This window comes from Pseudorasbora parva, chromosome 3 (genome assembly GCF_024679245.1).
Source record: "Pseudorasbora parva isolate DD20220531a chromosome 3, ASM2467924v1, whole genome shotgun sequence".
Classification (NCBI taxonomy): domain Eukaryota; kingdom Metazoa; phylum Chordata; class Actinopteri; order Cypriniformes; family Gobionidae; genus Pseudorasbora; species Pseudorasbora parva.
This window is the reverse complement of record NC_090174.1, coordinates 21,439,987-21,459,015: the sequence shown is the minus strand read 5'-3', so window position 1 is coordinate 21,459,015 and position 19,029 is coordinate 21,439,987. Positions and strand designations below refer to the sequence as shown.

The window sequence follows — 19,029 nt, the reverse complement described above, 5'->3', positions numbered from 1 at the left end:
CAGAAAAGTTTTCCACTTTGCCACAGTCCATTTTAAATGAGCCTTGGCCCAGGGAAAACACCTGCGCCTCTGGATCATGTTTAGATATGGTTTCTTTTTTGACCTATAGAGTTTTAGCTGGCAATGGCAAATGGCACAGTGGATTGTTGTTCATCAACAATGTTTTCTGGAAGTATTCCTGATCCTATTTTGTGATTTCCATTACAGTAGCATTCCTGTATGTGATGCAGTGCAGTCTAAGGGCCCGAAGATCACGGGCATCCAGTATTTTCTGACCTTGACCCTTACACACAGAGACTGTTCCAGATTCTCTGACTCTTTGGATGATATTATGCACTGTAGATGATGATAACTTTAAACTCATTGCAATTTTTCTCTAAGAAACTCCTTTCTGATATTGCTCCACAATTTTTTTGCCGCAGCATTGGGGGAATTGGTGATCCTCTGCCCATCTTGACTTCTGAGAGACACTGCCACTCTGAGAGGCTCTTTTTATACCCAATCATGTTGCCAATTGACCTAATAAGTTGCAAATTGGTCCTTCAACTGTTACTTATATGTGCATTTAACTTTTCCGGCCTCTTATTGCTACCTGTCCCAACTTTTTTGGAATGTGGAGCTCTCATGAAATCCAAAATGAGCCAATATTTGGCATGACATTTCAAAATGTCTAACTTTCATATTATGATATGCTATCTATATTCTATTTTGAATAAAATATAAGTTTATGAGATTTGTAAATTATTGCATTCCTTTTTTATTCACAATTTGTGCAGTGTCCCAACTTTTTTGGAATTTTGGAATCAGTTTGTTTGTGTGTGTGTATATATATATTTGGCATCACAGGAAGAAATTACATTAAAATATATAACAGATATTTTAATTTATAATTATATTTTACAATATTACTGTTGTATTTTTATTCAAATAAATGCAACCTTGTTGAGTATAATAGTTGCTTCGTTACAAAGCAAATGTACATTTTGCTTATTTGTATATGAAACATTAAAAGAAGGCCTATATGTTTTGTTTAATTGCAAAAAACAAAAACCTTTTTATTACTCATTTTGAAAATACAATGGAATTGTTAAATGATCACAATGATTTAACACAAATGTTCTGAAAACATTAAGCAAGCAACCACACTAATGCATTTCCATTTTCAGTAGCACTGCCACTGCCTGTTCGTAAACATCAGTGTTAGGTGGAACAGAGGTTAACAGTAATGGTAGCTGGATACAACAGCTCCACCTGCTGGTTTTACAATTGTAGCACAAGTTGCGTTACATTAATGTTATAATGATGCATTTCTCCAATGATTGTTTGGGTTAAAGCAAACACCGTTCCCCAAATGTGTAACAAAACTGAATATATGTTACCCAAGGTCTGACTCCACGGCTGGCTGAAAGATGGCGAAAGTATACAATTAGTTATAAAGTTTGTGTGTGTTACCGAAAAAAACAACAACAAAAAACAAAAACAAAACATCCTGTCCAATCACACTTTGGAAAGATTCTCAGTGGCAAAGACTGACTGATTAACAGTTTGTGCAGGTTTGTCCTCTCTGAATTCTGCTGTATTCCTGCAGGTGAGTGAACAGTGGTGTATATTTTAGATTGGATAAAATCAAGGTTTTTTATGGGATTTACATCAACAACGTCACACAGACTCATGTAGGCCTATTTCAACAGCAGGGAGACTAGGGCTAGTTGTCACAAGGTAATGAAACATCAGCTACACAAACATGTTTCTATAGTAGTGTTGTAGCCTATGTTTTTATTTTATTTTTTACATCAATTTCAAAACATGTTGTTCAGAATAACAGCGATTTAGCCATAGAGAGGCCACATGCTGATATTCAGACCAGCATGATTGCTTTTATAAAAAAGTACAATAGAACAGCAATTTATGCAACTTACACTTTATACACAATATTACTGGTTACTTTTCTGTTTTTGCCAATCACACCCATCACACCCATCTTTTTGCCCATGGGAGCTGGTTTGAGAACAAGGTGTGTGCCAACAAAAGACTGGTCTCAAATTAATAGCGCAGTATTATTATTTTTTTGTTATTTAAAGGGGGCGTTTGTTACATGATGTAACTATAGGCGAGTGTACAGCACGCATACACTCAAACATACAAATGTTTAAATATTAAAAGTAAAGGATTCCTCTCTGGAGAAGCGTTTACTCTCTCCGCTTGCAAATTCCACCATGTAAATAGCGAATCCACCTGCAACCGCAACTAGCTTTTAATGGGAATGGGAGATGAGACTCTGATTGGTTTACTGCACGTTACGCCCAGAACACACCCATGGTTCATTAAGAGACTAGGTACAACCCTTTTTTGACGCGCCGACCATTTTTTCCGTCGTTAAACTAGCAAAAGTGGATTTGGACACACGCTAAGTCCCCCTGCGTGCGTGCGTTGCGGACCATGACGTTAAAATAGGGTCCAAAGTGGTGTTTTGTTCCTGAATGAATCAGTATGTTTGAACAAATCATTTGATTAACTGATTCACTCATAAAGACGGTCACTTCTCGCCACCTACTGGCGTAAGGATTTAATAGTAGCCATAAAATTCCCATCACTATTACACAGGTTTACTAGACTGGGTAAACCCAGCCTGATCTGCCGGCGATTTAATTTCGCCCTGCAACTCAGTCTGGAAACCTGTACATTAATTTCTACTGCTTCTGTTACACTTTTGTGGAAACCAATCACAGACTGGCTTATCCACCTGGCGCTATTAACACGATGATGGATAGAGAAACGATGTGTCGTTGCCCGCCTCTTGTGGTCTGATTGGTTGAAGGACTATCCAGTTGAATACAGAGTCATTCAAATAATGCTCAATGATCACGCCTCTTGTGCAGTAGAAAATACCGAGCAGACTTTCCAGACCAGTGTTCAATTTTAAATTGAGCTGGGTCTGGTGATAGCCAGACAACAGGTTGACCAGTCTAGTATGACATGACAACATACCCCACTAAATGAACTATTTTACTATTTAAACAACTTATTTTATGAGCAATAATGGTGGAATGTTTTGCTTTTTGTAGGCATTTCTCTATACAGACAACTAGCCCCAGCATCTCTATGCACATATATGAGGAAGAAGTAAATACATACCTTGGTTCTAGGATAGGGCAGGGATCTAAAAACATTAAAAATACATTACAAATCAACAAATTAATGCACAATTGTATAGGCTAGATCAGGGGGTTTCAAACGGAGTCCCCAGAAAATTTCTGAGAATTAAAAGACTAAATGTTTCATTTCTAAATTTTTCTCTCCTTTCTTGCCGTATACATACACTGTAAAAAAAAAAAAAAAAAGTTTTTTTTTGTTGGTTTAACTTAAAAAAGTAAGTAACCTGGTTGCCTTAAAATTTTGAGTTTATTGAAATTAAAAATTTGAGTTGATACAATGAAGGAAATTTGTTTAATAAATAAAAACTCAAAATATTATTGTATCTGAACCACATAAAAATGTGATAAATCGTGAAAAAGCACTATTTGGCATGTTTCACTGTCATCAGAAATAACACACACACAGTTACCCAATATGCTTACAAAATCTTTTAATAATATTTTAATAAAGGTTGTCGAATCTCAAAAATGTTTCATTGTATTAACTCAAAATTTTAATTTCAATGAACTCAATATTTTAAGGCAACAAGGTAACTTTTTTTCTAAATAATCTTTTACAGTGTAGGCTGTCCAGAACTGTATATGTTTGCGCTGTATCTTTCTAGTGAGTCCCCTTTATTTTGCTCATTGGGCCTGTAAGGCAGTATTCTTTACACAATACGTAAGCTGCTTACATTTATTGTGAAAGTTGCTTATACAAATTATTTTTAGTTCTTTTTCTGTTTATAAATACAACATTAAGTATAGCAAATTTATTAAGATTGGAAACAACATTTAGCATTTATAATTTTACACAATTTAACAGTTTAAAATGTTTCTTCATAAATATAGATGGATTTTAGGAAGGGGCTCCCTCATTAAAGGTTCATCGTATTTGGGGGTCCTTGGCATCATACATTTTGAAAACCCTGGGCTAGATCAACGTTTTATTATGCAAAAATGTAAGCTAGATCAACTTCTGTGAACGGTTCCTGTTGAGAGTAACATGTTTGTTCTGTGTGTGCATGGTGTTTTGTTGATTCAGCAAACTTTAGAGGCCCTATTTAAGGTCACATAAACATTAAACATTAGCCTCAGTGCAGCTTATTCCTGTTTTTTTGCAGCCTGGCGGTCTGACATAAAAAGTTTATGTTTCGTTATATAACATGAAAAACTCACCAATATCTGTTGGGGCGACAATGGCCTCCTCAGAAAAACCCAGAGATGAAGCATAGGATCTGAATTTCTCAATTAGATCTGGCCTTAGTATGGATGACCGTCCTATGGGAGCAATGTATTAGCATGCTTCATCAATGTGTCCAAGACAGCATAGGTGACATATCTTTTACATCATCAGTTTAGACTTACCATAAAGAGCTACTTGAGTGTATTCTTTGTCCATGTTCTTGTATTTAAGGACCAAACTATAATCAGTGTAATTCGTCTCCACTATCGTGATGTCTTTTGTTATCTTGTGTCCTTAACAAAAGGTCAGACATATCATGTTAATTTTAAATATTAAGGGATTTATAAATGTTGTTTTGGGGTTTATACATAAAGAGTGCATTTGAAACTTACTGTATAATGATAAAAATGGTAATCCAAATTTTTTGGAATATTATTTAATATCACTGTATCAATCTAAATACATACATTTATACCAACAAAATTGTTGTGGGCTAAATGTAAGTAAGGTAACAATTTCCGATTATCACTTTTTACAATTCAGTTTCATTTGATTCAGTTTTGCACAAATAGGGTGTCAAAATTGTACCTTTAGGGTTACAACAGCTTGTCTCTGGGGCGGTACCCTTAAAAGAACATCTTTGTACCTTTTTTACTCCTAAAAGGTGCATATTAGTACCTTTGAGTACAAATGCCTACCTTAAGGTACTACTATGAACCTTTTTGTGGTAAAAATGGTACAAAGTTGTCCTTTTAAGGGTACCGCCCCAGAGACAAGCTATTGTGACCCTAAAGGTACAATTCTGACACCCTATTTTACTGTATATAATTCCAAATAAATAAATTTTTATTTTTCTGGTAGATTTGATGACGGTTTGAAGGCAATTGATTCAAATTAATTGATGTCAGATGTCCGTTCAGTGAATAATGCCGTCATGTAAAGAAAAATGCTGAGCATGAAGATAGAGAAAGGAAACGAAAGCTTACTTTTGCTAAAGTAAGTGAACTCTCCAGGAACATCTGTCTTCTCGTATGAATAAACACTGACGGAGCAGCCATATGGTCTGTTAGTTCAAACACAGATTGTTAGAGCAGAGCTCAAATATTATGTTTAACCTTATTTTCCCATCAAGGGAATGTTTTTCATTTGTTATTCAAGTGTGATAATGTAGATATGAAACAATATCTTGTCCAAAATGATGCACCTTAAGGTCCACATGGTCAGGCTCACATTTCCATTGCCATCTGGTACCAGAAGACCTTTAGAAACCCTCAGCTGGTTTTTAAACCTTGCAAACAGCTCTGACTCATCTGCAAGTCCAATGCGGTACCATTCACCTGAAAACTGACAGTAAAAGGGGTTTGCAGTTTATTAAGTTTTCCAAGGGTTCTGCAGTACCAGGTGATGGTTATATAGCCTATATAATTACTATTATAAAAAGAATTTGCTTTACTTTAAAATGTGGTTCCATTTGTTTACATCATTAATTACATAAGTTAAAATGAATTGATAATTACAAATACTTGACAAACAACAGCATTTATTAATATTAGTTCATGCTAATTTTAGCATTAAAATAAGTGTAATTCTTTAGTTTAAGGTGATGTAGTTACCTTAGTTTTTTTTTTTTGTGTGACATTTACCATGGACGGCAAAGTAAGAATTTCATTGCACAGGGAAACATGCTTTCTGTCTGTACATATGACAATAAACACTTTGATTTGATTTGATTGATTTGATTTGATGTAGTTACACGTACTTACTATAGTAATAACTGTAAATTATGCATAATTACAAGCAGAGTTGGGGTAACATTACACGTAACTTGATAACGTAACCAGATTACTTTAGTAATTAAAGTAACTAGTAAAGTAACACATTACTTTTAAATTTTACAACAAAATATCTTTCAAAAAAGTTACTTTCACATTTATTTGACTGACAGCTCTCCTGTCCTAATGTTGAAAAAAATCGAGAGTAAATTCAGAAATGTTGTGTGTGAACAGGTTGTTGAAGTTCTAGATTAAATATGAGCAATCTACTAATCTCACTTGTACAAAAAAGATTCAGTATTCAGTATTATAAAAATCAGTCAAATGCAAGATAGAATATTTTGCAAACCTCCAATAATTAAATATTAAAAAACATATATTTGTATGCATTTAATCTCACTTTATTGACCAATGTCTTGCTGCTGACCTTTGAGGATTCAGTTAAACTATGAGCAAAAATGACTAGATTTTTACTAGGTTTTTATTGGTGAAGTAAGTTTTTTTTCTTCCATTATCCAGAATGGCAGCACAGCTGAAAGGTTTGTTTGAGCTGCGCCCTCTACTGTACATATTATTTAATTTCGGTGTGAAACGGTCTTTACACCCCCCCCCCCCCCCGAATAAACAAACGAGCCCAGTCCAAGTGAGGAAAAAGTAAAGCAAAAGGAATGTAACGCATTACTTTTCTTTAAAAGAATCTAAGTAATGTAATAAGTTACTTTTTAAGGGAGTAACGCATTATTGTAATGCATTAATTTTCAAAGTAATTTTCTCTAACATTGATTAAAAGTAACTAACCCTAAACCTAACCAGAAATCTATAGTAAGCACATGTAGTTAAATAAAATTACTACATATTTATTTAAGTAAGTACAATATAACTACGTCCCCTTAAAATAAAGTGTAACCAAAATATTAACTACCTAAGTGCATTGGTTTAGGGGTGTGGGGAGGTGAGTCTTCAGCTGCTTCTTGAAAGATGTGATGGTTTGGATGATGAGAACTTATTGTAAAGTGTTACTAAAATTGTATTGTTATATGATTTCTGATTACTAGTGTCTGCAGATTTTCTAACAAAATGTAACGTGGCACAAGGAGAAGCTGACACAATGCACTATAATGTTAAAAGGGTTAGTTCACAAAAAGAAAATGAGCATTTTGTCATTAATTACACACTCTCACAATATTCCAAATCCGTAAGCCTTTCATTCATCTTCTGAGCACAAATAAATATATTTTTAATGAAATCAGAACAATTTCTGTCCTTCCATTGACAGCTACGCAACTACCACTTTGACGCTTCAAAAATCTCCCTTCATTTGTGTTCATTTGTAAGATGAATGAAAGTCTTACAGGTTTGGAATGACATGAGGGTGAGTGAATGATGACAGAATTTTGATTTTGGGGTACACTATTCCTTTATGCTTATTTTTTTCTGTAAAAATAGCTAACTCATATCACCAATTAAAGCAGGAATTATGAATACTTTTCTACATCACAGAATCTCTTAAATTTACATCAAAACCAAAAAATTTTTTTCTGGTAAATAAATGTATTACACGGCTCTGTGAAATACTTGATCCTGATTGGTCAATCACGCATTCCAGCGGTATGTTATTCCCAAATAACACCCGCCCATCCGGGTACTACGAGTTATCTTGACCGGTACTTACTACTTCTATGCTTAACGCTGGCGCCATCTTGCGGCTTAAACAGCCGTGGGTTACAATGGAAGACTTCAAGGCAGGTTTCCTTTATAACGTTTTTAATATAGATATTTTTCTTACACAAACGCATCGATTTGAATCAGAAGGCTATTTGAATTGAATCCGATTAACCCATCGGAGCCGTGTGGAGCACGTTATTTGACGGACAGCTGCATTTTTTATGGTCTGCAAGCACAACTACTGCTTGGATTAACGTTAGCCTGGACTTTTTAAATATAACTCTGATTGTATTTGTCTGAAAGAAGAATGTCATATACACCTATGATAACTTGAGGGTGAGTAAATCATAGGATTGGTTTCGTTTTTGGGTGAACTAACCCTTTCAGCATTCATTTTCAACATTTAGCAAGGGCATATGGCAAATATTCAGCAATAGATAAAGGCTTAAAGCAGGTTGGAACTGTTTTTCTTTGCGGAAGCTTTGCGGAAGAGCTAATAAAATATTTAATCTCAAGACAATATTTTGTGTCAAATTTATTTGAGACTAGTAGCCATGTAATAAGCGGGATAATGTACACCCAGCCGGTTATCGCAGAATAAACCCCTTCAGAGTGATGCAAGACTCGGGGTTTATTCTGCGATAACAACCGGCTGGGTGTACATTATCCCTTACGTATACTCTCAATAAAAGAGAAGTGCAAATACCTTTAGGGACACAACATTTAGTCTCTGGGGCAATACCATTAAAATGACAACTTGAGGGTACACTGTCAGAAAAAAGGTACAGATCTGTCACTGGTGCGGTACCCTAAGGTACAAAAGGGAAAAGATACATCTTTGTGTACCTTGTGTACACTCCTAAATGGTACATATTAGCACCTTAAAAGGTACATATCAGTACATTAAGAGTGCATTTTAGTACCTTAAAGGTACATCGTAGTACTTTAAAGATACATATTAGTACCTTTTCGGTTTTGTACCTTAGGGTACCGCCCCAGTGACAGAACTGTACCTTTTTTTCTGACAGTGTAGATATTACTACTCTAAGGTACTACACCTTTCACGGGGAAATAAAGCAAAACAAAGTCACTGTGATTTTGCGAAGTAAGAAATGATCAAGAAATTTTGGTTGATACTGGAACATTCCAGTCCCAAAAATTTAGTCATATCCCTACCCCTAAACTTAACCCTACACTCTTAGAACAAAAAGGTACAAAATATGTCACTGGGGTGGTACTCTTTCAAAAGGTACACATTTGTACCTAAAAAGTGCCTATTAGTTCCTCAACAGTAGCCTACATATTAGTTCCAAAAGTGTACCTAAATGGTACATATTAGAACCTTTTTGAAGGGTGACAGTGACAGCTTTTGTACCCTTTTTTCTAATAGTGCACCCATAAGTTATCTCTAAAATCAAAGGGAACTAATGGGTGAATAACACTGATGTAGAAGCAAGCACCTGACCCTGATATTAAATCTAAACTTGTCATAAACTGTAAACTCGTCCCTCAAATCTGATTGGTTAATTGGAATGTTGTTCCAGGATCAACAAAGATGTTGTTCCAGGAACATTTTGTTCTGAAAGCTGTTGTAACCCTAAAGGTACAATTCTTGCACATATTTTCTGACAGTGTATGCTGATCCACGATCCATGCTTTAAGTAAACTATTGATATATGTGACACTAATAACCCCCTACAGTTCGGCCTCTTCAGCGTTTGCATCAAATATAATGCTATAAACATAGTTGAATTCGAAATGTCTCTGCTATTAAATGAAAAACTTGCGTTCAATTGCGTTCAAAAACTGAAAAATCATACTCACTTTCTCCAGATCAAAGTTGGGCTGAGGTTCAATAGGATGCTGTTTGTTGAAACCATGCGTCCCCAAAAACATACAAAGCAAAAGTGCTAAAGCCAGAGTCATGCTGAAAGTTCAAACACCTCTATATGAAAATGCAAAACTAAATGACATATCAGAGAAGCAGTGGGGAAACTCCTGGGTTTATATTTGCCAACAGCAAGGCAATGTTTGTGAAGGACAGGAGCCCAGCCCCTATACACACAATACATGTGTACCGACCGTCATATTCCAGTTAACTGGAGACCAGCAATACAGACTTTTAAAACATCTAGAATTTTATTTGTTAGAGAATCTGACTTGGAAATTACTGAAAAAAGACAGAGCAATGAACAGATCCTATTTGTATTATACACAGAGGATTAAAAAAAACATATTTGTCAGACATTACAATGGTGCAAAAGTTGTAAACATTTAAGGACATTGACACTTTCCATATAATGCGTTTTAAAAAAAAGTCTTTGGACAGTCATTGGGCTTTAAATGTTGTTGTACGGGGGACAAAATGTGGGTGTAAGGTGACCCTGGACTTTGACTTAAACTGGCCCAACACAAACGTTACGACACCAATCTCTACATTACTCTAGTGTACACTGATGCACATACTTTAAAAAATACAAAAACTTAACACCTGAAAGAGCTGGAAGCCTCTAGTAATTTCATGAGTTCACACTTACATACAATCGGATCATATTTGAGCATATTTGGTGTGCTGTCCGAGGGGAGGACTCAGAGCTCCAAATTTGGCCTGAACCCAGTACTCCCACCTTATACCTGGGCGGGATTGGAACAATCGAGAGGAAGGAGTTGGGGTGGTGAAGGGATGCTGAAAAACTGTTGTGGGACAGTCAGCTCTCTCTCTCTCTCTCTCTCTCTCTCTCTCTCTCTCTCTCTCTAATCAGATTCTGATCACCTGTGCACTGATCCCTTCGTCGACTACCTGTCCTTCCTAGAAGCCCTCACCTGTACCATCTTCTTCTTCATCATCATCATCTTCACCATCATCGTCCTTCGTCTGAGTGTCACCATCCACCTAAGTATCCCCTGTGTCCGTAACCTCTGATAATAAACTTTGCACTTGCACTAATCCATCTGTGTCCATTAGATTTGCTGCCGCTAGGGTGCGTCTATATTTGTAGGCGAAGCATTCTGGGAATTGTTGTCTTTCATCCACATGAGACAAAAATACACTTTCTGTCTTTTCTCAGTCTAGAAGGCACCAAATTCAAAAATAATTTCTACTACATTAATGACCCAGTTTAAATACAGATTCATCTTCCCAGCGCTGAAGTACACCTTTAATAAAAAAGTGAAGAAGAACACAGAGCTTTGAGCTATTTTGTAGCAGGCCAATCTGAGTCTTCTATCAAAAAGCATGATGTGAAGTGGGAACTTGTGTCCAGTTATCTGAGACCCTTAATATCGTAGCACATCGGACACATTTTAAGATTACTACTTTGAATGTCATTATTCATCATCTTCGAACTAGATTCATCCATTTAAGAATTTGAAATGAAATATTATGTTATAACCAGTATTGGAAAGTGTCACATGCCTGTCCTGTCTTGTGTGCACATGTGGGTTTTGTCATGTCTTGCATGTGCTCCTGTCATTGTCTGATCCCTCCCCCTTGTTATCTGATTAGTGTTGATTTCTCCCACCTGTTCCCTCTTGATTTCTTCCCTTTATAAGCTCCTTGTGTTTGTCAGTCTGGGTTGGATCCTTGTGTAATGTCTGCGTCTCCCGTTCTCCCTGTGATTCTGTTGGTTTGTTTAAGTTTATATTTTATTATTCTATTGTGTGTTTTTCCCCCTCGTGGGTTTTGTTTTGAGTTTATGTGTTATTTGTTATAAATAAATATATCCTTTTCTGCACTTGAGTCCTCGCACCATTTTCCCTTTGTGTGTGTAACGTGACAGAAGGATCCAACCATACAATGAGGACTCAGCAGAGAAGTTCTCCCTTGGTGCCAGTCCCGGGGGTCCCGAGTCCGGGAATCCCGAGTCCAGACATGGCCTGGAGGGCTGTTATGGGAGGCTTTGTGGTGGCAGTCCTGCATGCTTGGGAGAAGCACAGGGTGTCATCCACAACTCCGGTGGTCCCAGTTCCGGTGGATCGTGTTCCGGTGGTCCCAGTTCCGGTGGTCCCTGTGCCGGTGGATCGTGTTCCGGTGGTCCTAGTGCCGGTGGATCGTGTTCCGGTGGTCCCAGTGCCGGTGGATCGTGTTCCGGTGGTCCCAGTGCCGGTGGATCGTGTTCCGGTGGTCCCTGTGCCGGTGGATCGTGTTCCAGTGGTCCCTGTGCCGGTGGATCGTGTTCCGGTGGTCCCTGTGCCGGTGGATCGTGCTCCGGTGGTCCCTGTGCCGGTGGATCGTGCGTCGATGGTCCCTGTGCCGGTCGATCGTGTTCCGGTGGTCCCTGTGCCGGTGGATCGTTTTCCGGTGGTCCCTGTGCCGGTGGACTCCGTTCCGGTGGTCCCGAGTCCGGAAACGGCCTGGAGGGCTGTGATGGGATGCTTTGTGGTGGCAGTCCTGCATGCGTGGAAGGAGCACAGGGCTTTATCCGAAGCCCTGGAGGCAGTTCCGGTGGTCCCAGTTCCGGCGGATCGTGTTCCGGTGGTCCCTGTGCCGGTGGATCGTGTTCCGGTGGTCCCTGTGCTGGTGGATCGTGTTCCGGTGGTCCCAGTTCCGGCGGATCATGTTCCGGTGGTCCCAATGCCAGCAGATCGTATTCCGGTGGTCCCAGTGCTGGTGGATACTGCTGGACTGGAGAAGTTTCCCCAACACCCTGCCTGCGCCGCTGAGGCGTCCTGCTCTCCCTGCGCCGCTGAGGCGTCCTGCTCTCCCTGCGCCCCTGAGGCGTCCTGCTCTCCCTGCGCCCCTGAGGCGTCCTGCTCTCCCTGCGCCCCTGAGGCGTCCTGCTCTCCGTGCGCCGCTGAGGCGTCCTGCTCTCCCTGCGCCCCTGAGGCGTCCTGCTCTCCGTGCGCCGCTGAGGCGTCCTGCTCTCCGTGCGCCGCTGAGGCGTCCTGCTCTCCGTGCGCCGCTGAGGCGTCCTGCTCTCCGTGCGCCGCTGAGGCGTCCTGCTCTCCGTGCGCCGCTGAGGCGTCCTGCTCTCCGTGCGCCGCTGAGGCGTCCTGCTCTCCGTGCGCCGCTGAGGCGTCCTGCTCTCCGTGCGCCGCTGAGGCGTCCTGCTCTCCGTGCGCCGCTGAGGCGTCCTGCTCTCCGTGCGCCGCTGAGGCGTCCTGCTCTCCGTGCGCCGCTGAGGCGTCCTGCTCTCCGTGCGCCGCTGAGGCGTCCTGCTCTCCGTGCGCCGCTGAGGCGTCCTGCTCTCCGTGCGCCGCTGAGGCGTCCTGCTCTCCGTGCGCCGCTGAGGCGTGTAAGGCCGCCCAAATCGTCCCAATGGAGGCTAACGATCGGCGGGTGAAGGGCGCTGCGCGTTCGTCTTTTCAGCGGGGAAAAGGGGATTTTATTCCAATTCCTCGTTATCTGACTCCATTTAATTTAGAATTTAGAATTTAGGTTAGAATGCCAATTGGTTATTTGGTCATTCATTTTTAATAGTTTAAGTACACATTTAATTATTCCGTTTAACCCTTTGTTGAAATTATACCCAACCTGAATAATTCCAGAGCAAGTCAGAATCCATCAAAGTGTAACAATTTATTTAACAGTCAGGTAAATGTATAAAGCCAATTACATAGTCAATTCAAAGGTAATCCATATAAAACATCAAATAGTCTGAAGTAAAGAATGAAATGTATACCTGACTTCTGAAAATTACATAATGCTGGCTATCTTGAGAGACATCCAGCATTACGGGCTGACCGGTTTAAAGTGTCAAGCCTTGAGCTCTTTGCAACATTTCCTTAAATACCCAGAAACAAATGCACAAACTCTTTCAAATGTAAACACGAGTGCACAATGGGAATTTGCATTGATCAAGACTTGTATTGATGTAAAGGCCAAATGGCTGAAAGCCACACCCACCAAACTAAGACAAGATATCTTTAAACTCTTAAAACATTGATTATCTTTTGGTTAACTTCTGTGGAGTTGAGATATTTGTACCAGTCGCACTGAGACATTTCAAACGATATCAAACACATATGATACTCGATCGTGTGGATTGACATTGTAATATAGAGATTCTGGATGCATTTTCAGTGATCTCAGCATGAGAGAGGGAATGAATTGGGGGAGAGGGAGTCAATAGGGAAAGATGTAGATTAGCTGATAGTGAGGTGAGACTTGCGTCTCCAGTGGTGTGTGAGGGACAGTTCAGATGTTAATTTCCTTATTTTCTCAGAGAGTCTTTGTTCTTCATTCAGACATTTCGGCATATACTAGTTTTTTCAGTCTTACAGTTCCACCTCTTGATCCCAATGGGTCAAACTCTGGTGGTCCTATGGGATCACTGTTAGACGTTGGTTAGACGTTGGTTCAATCTTTGAGATGAAGAAATTGTCTTAGCAGCTGCAGAGCCCTTCGGAAGGCTCTTTGTTCACCTGCAGGACACCGTCTCGCCAGGTTTGTGTAGCTTGAGTTTCAGCTGGTGGGTGAATGTGTTCAGGTGTTCTACCTGTATTTCAGCACAGCATATTCATAGAGTCAGTCTCGGACCTTGGTGAATGTTCAGTTAACGTGTCACTTCTTCATGGGGAAGCTTCTGCTTCTGCACCTTCCCGATAATCTGACTCTCCTTGTGTAATCCTCACACCTCCAATGGTGTGGTTCACTGGGTAGATTTCAATAGGTGGAAGGCTTCTCCGTAGTTGACACCTGAAAAGAGTCTTAATGTCCACTTAACGACTGAACACTGATGAACTTAAAGCCGTAGAGAAATGCATAAGAACATATAATGCAAGAAAACATAAAAGAAAGAACAATGTGGGTTCACGTCAGCAGTGCGATTGGTACACCTTCTCTCAAATGTTTTTTAAGGTCATAATTGGTGGGGTGGATTAAATAAATTTAATCACCTAATTCTTCACTGTCACTGGGATAAAGTGATAGCGGAATTTAAGTATTCTTGGTCTGAATTACCTAAGGAAATGCAGCAAAAAGTCAGTGCAGTTTATATATTTAAATAGATGATATGCATATATAATAACATCAATAATATTCAATATTCAATCACAATTATGAAGATATACATATATATATATAATAACCACTGTGTTTGTTCAGGAATCTTCCAATGCAATTAAGGCAGATCTAAATATGTTTAGTCATACAATAATGTGGATTGTGTATTCCTTGTCACAGTGTGTGTGTGTGTGTGTGTGTGTGTGTGTGAGTGTGTGTGTGAGTGTGTGTGTGAGTGTGAGTGTGAGTGTGAGTGTGAGTGTGAGTGTGAGTGTGAGTGTGAGTGTGAGTGTGAGTGTGAGTGTGAGTGTGTGAGTGCAGCAGGCAGGCTACATCAAAATCGATTACAGGATCAAATTTTAATTTTTGTAAATTGATTGAAGTGCTCACACTTCAGCTTTATCTACTTTGATAATATTTCTGTTATTAGTGATGTGTTGACAAATCAGGGGCCCTCTGACTTTCCAACCACATCAATAACAATCAGAAAGTTTAAAAATTTTGAATTTCCATAGCAGGTCTGTCTTTCTGCTTTAGAATTTGCCTCATCAATTTGTGATTAGCCTTGCACATGTGTAATACAGTGTTTTCCCATGAGGATGTTGTGAATAGCGTTTGCTATGTGTGTCTTTGTGATACTGTCATCATGTGACCAACTCTACTATCCTGTGTGTGTGAAGCTATTTGGATCTGTTGTTGTGAAAAGATGGACAATAGATCTTTAGTGAGGTAACACTTTTGGACTCTATGCCATCTTTTATGTGTAGTGTACAACCTGGATAGATTTGATCTGTTTCAGGTGAAATAAGGGTGTAGTGAAGGAGGTGTGTGTTCTGTGTGGAGATGGGTGGAGTCTTATCAATAACAATCTGTGTTGCAAAATTTAGTTCCAGTGCTACACTGGGAGGTATACATTTTGTGAAGTGTGAATGACCCCATTAAGTGTTTTCGCACCCATCTCCATCATTCCAGGTTGTTCTAACAATTCCATTGTTCTGGCTCTGATGGGGGTGTTAGCCCCATCCTGGTGTCCATCCTCCAAGGAATTGCAGTTGTCAACCTGAGACAGAAATAATGCAAAGAGAATCACAGTTAATTCTGACATTATCAACAGCTTCAGTCAGATGTGGACTTATTTGAATGGCACTATTATGCCTGTTGCAATTTTCATCCTGGCTGTCACATGAAACAGAGTTTCATCGGCCAGGTCTGAGTTGTTGCTGTTGTTTTAGTAAAGTGTGTGACACCTTAAAACTGTTCTTACAGTCGAGCCTTCACAGTCTGCTGTGAGCATTAGAAACCCCAGTTCTGCTGGAGAATTTTTCTGGATTAATCAGAGCTTTTATCGCTCATACTGTCATGAATTCCGATGGGTTGGTTCCCATGGCTTTATTTTCCAGTTGCTCTCTTTACAGTCAGATCTGTGGGCAGAATTGATTCACCTGTTTTGGTGTTGTCTGCTTTGAATTTTGTTTTACGGTGTCGCACACACATTTGATTATTTGAGGTCTCTGTGACCTGTAAAAAAATTGAGGTACTTCTGTGGTGAAGGGTGAATTGGTTTGCGATTATCAGTGCCACACATATAGCTGTGTTCTTGTAAAGGCAAAAGATAACAGCATAACCCCTCCCTTTTGGCACTGGGAATTAAACCAATGCAACACAAGATTAAAATCCAATACATTTCTTTATGCATTACCTCAATATTTCATCTGACTCCATAAACTAAAAGGTTTCCAAAGATTTTTAATAATTTATACATTTGAGTACGTGTTTGATTAATCTATTTAACTCTTTTCTCTTATTGGACTTGTTTATTCGGTTCTCACCGTCGCTTAGGGTCCTCGCACTGGCCATTTATTATGCGGGCCCACGATCACAAACTCGCCAGTCTTAGTCATGTAGACAGAGGTAATTGACTATACTATTTAGAGGGTTGCCCACATGCTCACTCATTCTAAAAGTATTTTGTTTCGTCCCCATAGACTGTGTACACTTAAATTAAAGCAATGTTATCTCTAGTCAGAGGTCACGACCACTACTATAGCTATAAGTCGACCGATACTTTCTCTAATAGTTTTGGTATGATCGTGTCATGGTTTCCCATGTACACTTAGCTAGAGTAACTTTACTTTAAACAGAGGTAAGGCTCACCCTATTTAGGTTGGTCGAGCAACATTGTTGTCCTAAACGGAAATTCCCTTTTTAGCCTTCACAATCTAAGTACACTTGAACTAATGCTAAGCGTTAGACGGAGCTCTAAAATCTCAATTGGCGTGCCCCAATGCTCCGCTCAAAAGTAGTTTTAGTCCGTTTCTAACCTGACGCAGATTTGCGGTAACGAATGGATACAACGTAATCTACTAAAGTCCATAATTTCAGATTAAATTAGAATGAAATCAAATGTAACAATCCATACATAATTTGATCTTTCTCCTAATGCCCTGCTTGGCAATTATAATACAATGTATATTATGTTTTGATTTATAATACAATTATATTATATTAGAAACAATATAAATTAAATAATATTATTTCTGGTTCCTGAAGAGTCTGTGGAACAGCTCATTTGTGTTCTTTTCTTCAAAAGGCAATCATTGCTGCACCATCATGTTCACCACGTGCACAACAATGGTCAGGCTTAAAGCCAATGGGCGACTCTGTTGTTGTTAACACTGAAGGAACATGCTGAGTGCATCACCAAATCTCTGTTTGAATTCTGAAGAAGTTTTAGATTGCATCGCGTCAATACATTTGAATATGAAAAAGACTGTGGTTCAGGCTGATGCAAGCACATTCACTCATCTTTTGAGATTACAAATGCCTATTTGCTTGATTTAGTCTATTTAAAGACTAATCTGCATGGCGGCACAATGGTAATTTTAACTGTATTCACAAAATGTGATAGATTTAGTTTGTTACTTATTGGGCGAAATGCTCCCATTGAACAGGGAGAGAAAGTCTGTTCTCCGAGTGGGCGTGGTACGCCCCGTGGGCTCGCTGAGCCACTCAGAACATTAACATGCGGTTTCTTAACAAAAATACAGTAACAACATCACTATTATTCTGTATATCAGTCTCTTAGATTTAAATTCTTACCACCTCTTAATCATTTCTAGTCACGAGTAATTTGCTGGGTAGCAATAATATTTTTAAGCCAATTCTGATCAAACAAAAAGTTCTCTTCATTTTTACATGTTGCATATGCATCAGCCTGTTTTTCCCAACTTTGCCTTCCAATTGTTTACAAACTTAGATTTTTAATTCTATTGTTTGCTCGTTCTCATCGTGCGTTGTTAGTTTGTTGCAGCTAATAAAACAACGGAGAAAGCATTTAGCTGATTTTAAAAACGCTCTAATTTACAAATGTTTATCGAGTCTCAGGAAATAGTTTGGAAGATGTTTTTCCAATTTAGGTTTAGTTGTTGTAGGTCTACGCCGACAAAGAAATATTTTAAAGTCCATAACACAAGTTTTAATTCCTCTACTGCGCTGTCGCTATCATGTCCCTGGTATGTGATGTATCTAAATTCTTAAACCCCACCGGATTGCGGTTCCGGTCTAACATTGGGTATTCCGACCCATTCTATTCATGTGTCTATATGGGATGCGTCTGTTTTTCCCTAAACATTTCTAAAAAGGCAAAAAGAATTTGACTTACCAGAACAGCTGAAGAAAGAGAAGCTCAAACCTCTTGTTGATTTTAAAATCGAATACTTCGCTGAAAAGACGTTGCTCGTAAGAGAGTCGCAACATCACGGAGGCTGGTCACCATTTTGTAAGGCCGCCCAAATCGTCCCAATGGAGGCTAACGATCGGCGGGTGAAGGGCGCTGCGCGTTCGTCTTTTCAGCGGGGAAAAGGGGATTTTATTCCAATTCCTCGTTATCTGACTCCATTTAATTTAGAATTTAGAATTTAGGTTAGAATGCCAATTGGTTATTTGGTCATTCATTTTTAATAGTTTAAGTACACATTTAATTATTCCGTTTAACCCTTTGTTGAAATTATACCCAACCTGAATAATTCCAGAGCAAGTCAGAATCCATCAAAGTGTAACAATTTATTTAACAGTCAGGTAAATGTATAAAGCCAATTACATAGTCAATTCAAAGGTAATCCATATAAAACATCAAATAGTCTGAAGTAAAGAATGAAATGTATACCTGACTTCTGAAAATTACATAATGCTGGCTATCTTGAGAGACATCCAGCATTACGGGCTGACCGGTTTAAAGTGTCAAGCCTTGAGCTCTTTGCAACATTTCCTTAAATACCCAGAAACAAATGCACAAACTCTTTCAAATGTAAACACGAGTGCACAATGGGA

General features: G+C 39.1%; 1 protein-coding gene across 2 annotated transcripts; it reads right to left on the bottom strand.

The window, feature by feature from the left end:
- Positions 1–1,038: 1,038 nt before the first annotated feature.
- lcn15 (lipocalin 15) lies at positions 1,039–9,752 on the bottom strand. Of its 2 annotated transcripts, none has more exons than XM_067438111.1 (7): positions 9,582–9,752; positions 5,525–5,664; positions 5,307–5,383; positions 4,503–4,613; positions 4,314–4,415; positions 3,136–3,160; positions 1,039–1,402 (listed from the first exon to the last, which is right to left on the bottom strand). In XM_067438111.1, the coding sequence occupies exons 1-7, from the start codon at positions 9,681–9,683 to the stop codon at positions 1,261–1,263; spliced, it is 699 nt and encodes a 232-aa protein (XP_067294212.1). In that variant the 5' UTR covers positions 9,684–9,752; the 3' UTR covers positions 1,039–1,260. The 2 variants fall into 2 exon arrangements, with proteins under 2 accessions (XP_067294212.1, XP_067294213.1); XM_067438112.1 differs by having other exon boundaries at positions 1,260–1,582; positions 9,582–9,748.
- Between the last annotated feature and the right edge of the window lie 9,277 nt (positions 9,753–19,029).

Coding starts and splice junctions, on each gene's coding strand:
- lcn15 (XM_067438111.1), bottom strand. CDS start 9,683: ATGACTCTGGCTTTAGCACTTTTGCTTTGTATGTTTTTGGGGACGCAT. Junction 5,384..5,524: donor CTGACCATGTGGACCTTAAG/GTGCATCATTTT, acceptor TTGAACTAACAG/ACCATATGGCTGCTCCGTCA. Junction 3,161..4,313: donor TGTCGCCCCAACAGATATTG/GTGAGTTTTTCA, acceptor TAATGTTTTTAG/ATCCCTGCCCTATCCTAGAA.